Source organism: Octodon degus, unplaced genomic scaffold (genome assembly GCF_000260255.1).
Source record: "Octodon degus isolate 3935 unplaced genomic scaffold, OctDeg1.0 scaffold00031, whole genome shotgun sequence".
Classification (NCBI taxonomy): domain Eukaryota; kingdom Metazoa; phylum Chordata; class Mammalia; order Rodentia; family Octodontidae; genus Octodon; species Octodon degus.
Genome location: NW_004524607.1, coordinates 1601482 through 1612628, shown reverse-complemented (window position 1 = coordinate 1612628; position 11147 = coordinate 1601482). Strand labels below are relative to the sequence as shown.

The following is an 11147-nucleotide window of genomic DNA, read 5'->3' as shown; positions in this document are numbered from 1 at the left end:
GCTTAATGGTAGAATTCATGGTCAGTATAGGGAAGGCCCTGGGTTCAATCTATAGCACCCTAAAAAGAAAGAGTCACCCTAAATCAGACAGCATATTAAGAGTGACCCATTCAATTAAACAATTTTTCTCCCAAAGATTTAAGATTTCATTTACTACTACTAAGTATATTACCCCTAGTATTTTAACCAATAGTTTATGGTTAAACTATTGAGGCAGTACAGCATGTGGTGCCAGGGATCAACTCCCATCCCTGTGCTTGCCTATTTGAGCAATTTCAATAAATCATTTTAATATGTGCTAGAAAAGCAGTTAGTAAAAATTAAATATGCATTTATAATATTAAAACATAAAGGTATTCTTAGTAACAAAATAAATTCTAAAATATGATATGCGCTCATCAATACTGCAGGAAAAGAAATAAATTAAAAATTTCTTGTGAAGGAAACAAAAGTACTTGCAAATCAAAATCATAGTAGCTTATGTGGTGGCTTATTAAAAATAAAAAGCCAGTCCTTCAGTCGGGTTTCCATTACTAAGATGAAATGCTTTGAGTAATCAATTTACAAGGAGTTTTGGCTCATGGTTTCAGAAGCTTCAGTCCATGGTCATTGGTCCATGGCTTTGAGGTCTGTGAAGAGGTGGCACATCATGGTGGGAACACAGGAAAAAAGAGGACTGTTTGCTTTATGGCAGCTGAGACGGAAAGGAGCAATGTCCCAGTATTCCTTTCCAGGCCTTGTCCTTAACCTGACTTGCTTCTGCCAGGCCTTGCCTACTAAAGGTCTCACCCCTCCCAGTAGCTCCACAGGCCCAAGGACAAAGCTTTCCACAGAGGGCCCTTTGGAAGCCATTCAGGGTCCAACCTGTAGCACAATGGAAATATGTAAAACAATAAGCAGCATCATACTTGGCAGATGGGCCCAGTCATTTTCGCATCAAATTAAAGAACAAGGAAAGATTTAAACTATCCTCTCCTATTCAGAGTTACTCTAGAACTTCTCACCAGTACTGCAAGAAAAGTAGAAAAAATAAGGGACCCTTTCTAGAGGAGGCAAATTATCATTACTTGTAAGTGGAGATCAAAGAGGATATACTAAAATTATACACTATTTTAATCAGAAATATGAGCTTTTCAGGAAGGCATTATAAAATGTTTACTAAGAGAAACAGTCTTTCATAAGCATGTTCAGAAAGGGGAAATAGATACACTATCATAAAGAATGAGTTATCTAGGACATCATTCATAATCATACAGTGATTTTAAGAAAAATCTCAATAGGAAAAATTTGAAACTTAATAAAATAAAAATCAGATTATCATAAAAAAATAAGCAGACAAGAATGTCTACGAAAATCTTGACAAAGATGAAGAGGCAACTTGCTATGCACATCTTTTGGAAAGCCCACAAACTTCTGGAACCTGTGAAAGGTTCCTGAAAAAGACAGTGGTGTTCCTAGGAACTGTGCATGTGATAAAACAACAGAAGACAGATGATTTGGGGAAACAGGGTGAGAGAGAAAAGGATCAAGGTACAGCTCGTACCATACAAACCAGCTTTGGAAAGATCAAAGATTTGCTGTTAACAGTGAACTCACTGCTTTTAAGAAGCTAAAATAATACACTTGAAACATTTAACTGATCCCTTGAGAGCAATGACTTAAGAGATGTGAGTGCATACAAGTGGGAAAATTTTGTGCATTAGAAAGCCAAGGAAAAAATCAAAAGCCAATGTGAAGATTGGTGTGCAACTAAGCACACATTTCAATAAATAAGATAACCTTGGGGCTGGGGAGATAGCTCAGTGGCTCAAGCACCTTCCTGGCAAGCACAACTTCCCAATTTCGATGCCTGCACACACACACACACACACACACACACACACACACACACACACACGATAACTGTAATACCCCAAAACAGCAAAACAGACCAGACCTATGAAACTAAACCTGGGACAAAATGGTTTTCTTTCATAGATTCCATGGTAAATTATAATTTACCATTATTTACCATTTAACATTTCTAAGAGTGCTTACAAAATTGCACAGCATTTGTTGCGAGCACTATGAAAAGGTGCGTATAAAATGGACTTTTTTTTCTCTTCTTTTGAGTTCTTACACTAGGGAGACAACATGATATTTACACATATGGGTCTGGTTTATTTCACTTATGAGTATATCTTCAAGTGGCATCCACTTAAATATAAAGACTATGAGTTTATCATTCTTTATAGCTGAGTAATACTCCATTGTATAAAAATACTACATCTTTTTCATCCATTCCTCAGGTGACAGGCATCTTGGTTGTTTCCAAGATTTGGCTGTCAAAGATTGTGCTGCTATAAGCATAGGTGCACATAAAATACTATGATGTGATGTTTTTACTTCCTCTGGGAAAATTCCCAGTAGGAGAATAGCTGGTTTGAATGGGATTTCCTTCTGATGAGATGGTAAATTGGTACAGCTATCATGAAAGTAGTTTGTCAATAAGGATCAGGTATTTCTCTAACTTTAACCTCAGTAATAAATTCAATTTTTAGGAATTTATAATAGAAAAGATGTGTCACGCCACACAATGACAGTAATCATTATGTGCTACAAACAAGCACTAATAAAAATTAAAATTCAAAAACTGACCACAATTTGCATAAATATAAGGACCCTGTTTAATATAATTTAATTTATAAGCTTTTAGGCATATTCTTGAATAATAAAAAGTCATCTTTCCTGACTTATTAATTTAGTTTATACTTGTATGTTTAGAATTTCATGTAAATATGATATGTTTTTCCACTCACATCAGAGCCTCATTCATATTTGTTTTCCCTACTGAGGACTGAATCCAGGATCCTGGCAGTGAGCTACATTACCCCCCATTCTTTTTTTAACTTTTGATTTTGAGACGGGGTTTCACTGAATCACCAGGTTTCCCAGACAACTTGAGCTTCCATTCGTCCTCCCCAGCACTCTCCCACCAGTGATGGGATTACAGGCATGTGCCACCACACCTGGCTTTTATTTAGTCTTTATTTATATTTTTGTACATCATTGCCATTATTTGTTTCAAGTCCCCATGATAACTGGGCATGGTGGCGCATACCTGTAATCCCAGCACCCAGGAGCCTGAGGCAGAAGGATCTTTACAAGTTGGAGACCAGCCTGGGCTACAAAGTGAGCTGAAGGCCAGTCTGAACTGCATAGGGAAACCCTGTTTCAAGAAGACCAAAAAACAGTCCCCATAATAGTGATTTTACTAAAGTAGTTACTGAATAAAATATTTTAGATTTTAAAATATTTTATTCAGTAACTACTTAACATACTATTAACATAACACGTTTGCCAAACTCTAGTTAACCAGAGCAGTCCTTTGATCATGTCTTATGTAGCATCGCTTACTGAGTCTGTTTTTCAAAGAACATCAACTTCGGTTCCAGCAGGATACACAGCCCTTATTGACCCTGTGTGGGCTGTTGTCTTGTGGAATTTTACTGCAGACCACAGATACTAGTTCACATGATACTAGGAGAGTTGTTTTTTAGCTTTGTTCTGGTGGGGAGGGACATTTTTTATCTCCTTAAGTGAAGCAACTTCCTGTATGACTTTTCATAGAGATCTTTGAAACCATTGTTTACTGTGACATCTAATACTTGAAATTATAAGCTCATATCTCCCAAGAATAATTTGTAAATCTGTCAGGTGACATGTAAAAATATCTAAAACTAGCATTGATTTAGGTAATTTGAAGTTCATGTCTTCCATAAACATTATACTTCATTCAAAAGAAAATAATTGGAAGGTTGTTCTGTAGTACAAGAAATTAAACTTTCTCTCATATGAGAGGTAATTTTAAATTTAAAGAGCTACTTTTACCATATATTGGAATGTGTACAATAGTGAGACATGCCATAAGGATTTATGTACAATTTTTATGGAAACATTATTTTAAAATAGTAAAAAAAAAAGTCAAACATTCAGCCATGAAGGGTAAGGCAACTAATACACATTTGTCAAATTTGATACTATCACTCATTAAAGAAAGCTATACATTAGCCATACACACATACATGTGACCCCAGCTGTTTGGAAGGCTGAGGAAGGGACGTTTCGAGTTCAAAGTCAGCCCGGAAACTTAGTGCAAGACCCTGCCTCAAAATAAAAAAATAAAAAATAAAAAGGGCTTTTGTCTAGCATACCAAGGTCCTAGGTTCAGGACTCCGGGTTCTATCTCAGTACCAGGGGAGCTCCATGTTAGAAGAATGTTTAACAATTTAAGGAAATGCTCAAGACATAAAAAGTGAAAATTCTGATAATAAAATTGTTAATTCACATGTGGAAATGCATCGGAGTATGTATATGTGCATAGGAAAAGAAAAGGCTGGAGGCAGGGATCATCAGAATATCTTGGCCATCATCTTTACATTGCTGTGATATTTGGGGGGATTTGGGTTATCCTGTTCATTCAGCTGATGAACAAACAAGCAACCTGAGTTTGGAGTAGACTACGAAAGGAATGGCGGGCATGCGGGAAAGCAGCATAAGGTGTGCCCGTCCCATTCCCTGTGTAGTGGGTCAAGCCAGGGCTCTCACACTGTGCTTTGTTTCCCCTTGTCCACAGTCGTTTTTCGTGGACCACAACAGTCGAGCCACCACTTTCATTGACCCCCGCATCCCTCTCCAGAACGGCCGCCTTCCCAACCATCTGACTCATCGCCAGCACCTCCAGAGGCTGCGAAGCTACAGCGCCGGCGAGGTAATGCAGTCCCCACCCTCCAGCTGCACTGCGTCTGGCGCTTTGGATGGGTAGAACTAACAGTGGCCAGCATCTAGAGCTGCCTGCTCTGTAAGAGATAAAGCCACAGGCACACTGTGCTCTAGAAGAACAAGTGACCACATGGGGCACCCAGGGGACAACCTACATCTGCCTTCCAATCACTTTCCTTTGGCTTTCCCCTTTGTCCAAAGCACAATCACTAAAATTTTTTTGAGAGTCGCTCCCTGTATACTCTCAGAAGCATAACTGTTTCTAACCAGGGGCACTTATGACTTGATTCCAGTGTGACAAAATGTATTTTTCTTTCATGGGGCCATCTTAAGTAGTATCATTCCAGCATGCTTCTAAAAACATGTTAAGTCTTTCTTTCTGTGCATAAGTAAAGTGTGCTTTTGACTGTCAAAAGGTGGAGTTTATATAACCCTGAATATTATATGGATATCAGGATCCTCTAGAGGTGGATGATTCCAACTAGAGAAAGCAGTGGCCCAACTTCTCCGTTGAACATGCTTATCCCCCATTATTATTGATGGCACTTACGTAATGCTTGAGGAAGTACGAGATACAGTATCTTCGATTATAGAGGATAAGGGCCAGCCAAATAGCTCAGCAGATGAAAACGCCTGTTTAGGCAGATGCAGCAGCTGGGGATTTGATCCCCAGGAGCCAGCCCTACCCCTGGAGCACACTAACACAGTGATTGAGACTGGGAATGGTGGTGTGCGCCTGTAATCCCAGCTCTTGGGAAGCTGAACACAGGTGGATCACTACGAGTCCGATCTACATAGTGAGACCCTGTAGACCCTGTATTAAATGCAAAAAATAAAACAAAGATTATAGTGGATAGATTCAACTCTGTATCAAATCAAAATATGCCATGTTAATATATTTAAAATGCCTAACCTCCTTAATATGATTGAGGCAATATCAGTAATAATATAGAGTAACTACAAGTAAGAAACAAGCTGAGCCAAGCAGGTCTACTGCCAGTATGCCAGTAAAACAAAAACCCCAGCACCCAATGGAAGATGGACCATCTAAAAATATAGATCTCTTCCAGTTATAATGGGGAAAAGTAAGAAGGAAGATATACCATATACAGGTACAAACTCCCTATGATGAATGTTATCATTATGTATATCTAAAATGTACTAGAAAAACTTAGAAAAAGAAATTCACTTGAAAATATAAATATTAAAAACTTCTAATTCAAAGAACAAGATTAAAGCCGGTGGTACCACTTGCATTACCTGTTTCAAAACATTTACTTGATACGATTGAACAGGTAAGTACAGTTCCTCTAATATCAACATTAACAGTAAGGTGACACCAGCAGCAGCCAAGAGCCAGCTGGAAGACTCTAAGATGTGACAGTGAAAGGACTTAATGGTGGGTCAGTCACCTGTCTCCTTCCTAACATGCCCATTCCAGACTCACTCTGAAAGTTAGATGTTCAAACCTCACCTATACACCTGCCCATCCCCAACCTTCTGGTAACTGTAGACTAACATGGAGAAACCAAGAAAAGCAAGAAAGAAGCCAGGGGGAAAGGATACCTGATCCAGAAGCAGCACAGCAAAGAAAACAAAGTTTCAGCATCTAAGGAAACAAATACACAGGTCTTCCTGCTGTGACAGCCGGCAGCTTAGGGGATGAGGAGACAGCAAGGGTTCTGCTGTGAAAACAGAGAAGGACACAGTGAGTCACGTGGGCAGTGTTAGCTGCAGTATGGTCTTGCTTACCAAACATCAATTCATACCTCTGAGCACTGTGGAAAACAAAGAACTATTTCACAATCCTTTAGAAACCAGGCTAAAAATACAGAGTTGAGTGACAAGAGAAATAATAGGATTGAGTGTCATGAGAGACATTAGAAGTGCCACAGAAGTTCAGAAGAGGCCAAGGGTAGTAGATACCTTCTCAAGTAAGGTGTCTGACCTGGAACTCAGAGACTGGTAGCATCTAGCCAGGTGGAAAGAAGGAGAAAGAGCAGCTCTACTGACAGCACAGCATTGGTGAAGTTGCAGAGGCAGGACTATGGAAGATCTATAGGAGATGGGGTCTTCATGTGACCCACACTGGCTGTGTCTTCATTTGGGGAAGGCTTGGCATACTCCCTAAAAGAGCATATTGAATGATTTGAAGGTAGTAATGTCATTATCTTTTTTGTGTAGAAATGGATGCTGTAGGTTACTTCACCTATTGTTTCTCATCAGGAAGAGACTTGGCCTTTCTAGTCAGGCCACTTTTCTGAGATGTGCAATTATCCTATACCATTCCAGGGCCTTTGCTTCCTGTCCTGATCACTAAGCGTTAGAAATGACCCTACATCACCAGTCATTGTGATGGTCAAAACAAACTGAAAATTAAAGCAAAGCAAAAAACCCTGTACTAGTCAATGTTCTCCAAAGAAACAAAACCAGTACAACAGCTGGATAGGTATGTACGTGGATAGAGAGACAGACCCTCGAGCGGTAACTAATTATATTCATTGGTTCTTATTATATGGGACTGAGAAGTCCCACATACGCTATCTGAAAGTGGGAAAACAATGGAAGCTGGTGGAATAATTTAGCACAAGTCCCAAGGCCTGAGACCTTGAAGATTACTGGCTTAAGTTCTGTGATCTGCAGGCCAGAGAGCTTGGAGTTGTGGTATCCAATGGCAGGAAAAGAAGCATGTCCCAGCTCCAATGAGAGTGCTTGAATTTGTCTTTTCTGTCTTTCCATTCTGTCAACCAATTGGAGGCCCTATTCACACTGGGTCAATGTGGATATCATAACTCACTCTGTGATTCTAATGCCAGTCACTTCTGGAAAGACTCACAGGTACACCCAGAAAAAATGCTTTACCAGTTACATGAATATCCTCTGATGCCATCAGTTAACACCTAAAATTAGCTGTCATATCCCCAAGCATTTCCAATGTCCCCCACCCAAGTGATTGGACCACCCTGGTTAAGAATCATATTTTATAGTTAAGCAAACCAAAGAATTCAGGTCACTCAGGAATTCCAGGAACGCAGCTCAGATTTCTTAATTCCCACCCTGCAAACTGACATCTTTAAAAATAAATCCTAAAGGCCAAGAAGAAGGACTGTGCACATAGACTATTGTCAGAATCCAGGGACAGGTGAGAATGTTGCTATCCTTCAGATGTTGAAGGTTGGATGTTAAATGTCCCCCAGAGGCCTTGGTAGCAAAAGCTCCATCCTCAGGGTGTGCTACAGGGAGGTGGTGCAGTCTCCAACCCAAGTGGGGTCTAGTACAAGTCCTTTAGCGATTGGGGACGTACCCTTGTAGGCATTATGCAGACGCTGGCCTTCTCCTTGATTTCTTTTCCCTCCTGGCTCTGAGGTGAATGACTTCACCATGTTCTCCCATCAGTATATGTTGTTCACTACAGGCTCAGACCAATATGACCAATCACTCCTGGAATGGAACCTCCAGAAAAAGGGGCCAACCTTTTCTCTCTATACCTCGATTACCTCAGTACCATAAGACCCCGTGGCAAAGAGACAGAATGCAAAGGTTCATAGTGTAGAGCAAAGAGTAACTGGAGCTTCAATCAGCAGATGGGGGTCCCCATGTTGACTTCTAGAGAAGCTGTGTGTCTTCATGCATCTCTTTACTTTGGGGAGAACCTCAGTTTCCTCATTCTCACATGGAGGATCACCAGAGTCAGTCCCAGTTCTGTGATTATGCATCTGTGAGGCTGGATTTCTAGTTCTGTGGACCACATGGCAAAGAGTCACAGTCCTGGTATCAACCCAGGTAACACAAGCAGGAAAGTTATCAGGGGAAGCCAGCAGGTTTGTCTTCACAGAACGGAATAACAGATATGACAACAGCAAGCTATCCAGTTACAAATGATATCCAGTTAAACAGACAGAAATAAAACACTGGAGAATATAAGTTACTTCCATAGTCCATGATTGTTTTCTACCAATCATCTCCAGGGTGTCCAGTATCTCGGCTCCTGATCAGTACAGGCCTGATGCTCATGGGACCCCTCAGCAGGGGGTGAGAGGTTGAAGAAAGCAAAGCTTTGTCTGCATTTCCAGCCACTCCCCACTGCTTGCAGCATCACTGTAGCTCTGCCTCCTGGCCTCCTGTTGGATCAGCAGGGCATGAAATTGTCAAAAGAGCAGGAGCCCTGCAGTGAGCTGCCTGTAGGAGGATGCAGATAGTAGGTCCTGTGCATCTCCCTGAAACCATTTCTACAACCCCCACCCCCTGTGCAAAACTTATCTTCCACAAAACCAGTCCCTGGTGCCAAAAAAGATTGTCACTGCTGTCATATGCCACAGGTAATGGAAAATTTGCTGTATGTGTTTCTTGGGCTATAATCTTAGTTATCATACTTTGATCCTTTGACATGACATATGTATTTATGACATCCATGAGCTATTCTTCGGAGTGTGGCTCAGCAGTTGATATTTTAAATCTGTCTTACTTAAGGATGTAATCAAAATAATTTTCAACATTAAGGGTCCTAATTTTTACCTAGATGGTAAAAGTTTCACTCTTAAATCCTAAAAGTTATTGATAGAAACACTGCTAAACATGTTTTAGATTGTTTTCTGTTTCTCCTGAAAGTTTTGCAAGCAAATTCTTCAATACAGTTATCAGGAATATAGGACTTATGAATAAAAATATTATTAACACTTTAATTAGCATTTGAGCAGGCACCCATCTATCTGCAGTATGTTTAAGAACCAACAAAGCAGGCTTTAGCTCTGCTCACAACATGCAAATGCATTCAGAAAGTATAAGGGTTGTAACTGTCAGACGCATTCCATCAGTAAGGAAATCGCTAAAGGTTAACAATTGTGTTACATCTTCACTGCCATTAACAGTATCAATTAATATTTATAAAAATCAGAGCATGTTATCTTTATCACCTTATCTTCTTCACATTAGGAAAATCACTAGTCACAGACAATTTCTGGAGATACACATGAGAAAGCTTCACAGTGATTACTCAGGGAACTCTTAAGGGGCTGGCAGGAAGAGAGATGTCTGACCTTAAAGCAGAAGTCACCTCAGTGACCCTTAGCAGCGAGCTGCCTCTGCAGCAAGGTCCTTTTATTGGCTCTGTAGACACAGGAATTTTCACTCAGAAACCTCACCTTCGGGGAAAAAGTACTTTCTACACTGCTTCTCGAAGTTGATAAATGTCTTCTTAATTCGGTATGACCTATACGTACCAATAGGTTTTGTGGGAAGTTTATAGCACTCAGACACCTTTGAAAATTAGCTAACTGTAAACAATGTGTGATGAAGGTAGAAAGAATTCAAAAGGTAGGCATGATTTCCATCTGCCTCAGTGGGTCACTCCTCAGTGCCTTCAGATCTGAGAGATGGATCCTGGTGTCTGTGGTTCTGCTTCACCATGATGGTACCTTGGGGGTAATTTCCAGGCCTAGATATCTAGTGTAACAGTTCAACTGGATTGATCAGTACTTAATTCAAAGATTTCTTATCCACTTGTCACTGCTCCGTGAAACAACCCAGTATAACCAACAACCCATATTTAGATCTGTTTTGTTTCCATAAGAAAATTTTAAAGATTTTGTGTGTTTAGTTTTATTTGATGATACTAGGGAAGATACTAAGGCCTTCCAGACCTGAGCTACATATGTCCTCTGACCTATTCATTCATTCATTCATTCATTCGTTTGTTTGTTCGTTCATTCGTTCATTCGTTCATTTGATTTCTTTAGACAGGATCTTGTTAAGTTAGTACATTGCCCAACTCAAACTTGGCACCCTCCTGTCTCATCTTCCCAGGGTGCTAAGTCTACTGGCAAGACCTATCGCTTCCAGCTGAAAATTTCATTAATAGTCCTATTTCTAAAGCACAAGAGGTATCTGAGGTTTATGTAAACTCATCTATTGAACCTTAATGCTGATCCTGTTTTTTTCAATTATCAGGTCTTTGGTGTTTTCAGAAAGAGAATCAGCTGGTAATTAGACAAATGCTGTCTATGCCCTGCAGTTTTCCATGACAGCTTTTAAAAATCATAGCGGTGTAAGTTTGCAGTATAAGCTTGTATACCAGTCACTGGAAACTGTTTTCTGAGTGTATCATTTTGTTTTATCTGGAGAGCTAAATGTTGGAAGTTTTCACATTTGCAATTATGATTAAAGCAATCAACATATAAAAATGTAAAAACAACCCTCAAGATAGCCTCTATGTTCCCAGTCATAGAATAATTAATCATAGCACGCCTAAGGAAAGGTAGGCCACTAGGGAACAGCTTGTCTGTCTCTGCTCTGTCTTCTCTTCTCTTCTCTTCTCTTCTCTTCTCTTCTCTTCTCTTCTCTTCTCTTCTCTTCTCTTCTCTTCTCCTCTCCTCTCCTCTCCTCTCCTC

The 11147-nt window shown here is 40.0% G+C and overlaps 1 protein-coding gene across 1 annotated transcript in view; it reads left to right on the top strand.

Annotated features, from left to right (window-relative positions):
• The window catches only part of Hecw1 (HECT, C2 and WW domain containing E3 ubiquitin protein ligase 1), a 372273-nt gene that overhangs the window by 280546 nt on the left and 80580 nt on the right, over positions 1-11147 (top strand). Inside the window, exon 14 of the mRNA XM_004629654.3 lies at positions 4616-4750. Coding sequence (XP_004629711.1) covers positions 4616-4750 — 135 coding nt within the window. The remainder of the gene's footprint in view (positions 1-4615; positions 4751-11147) is intronic.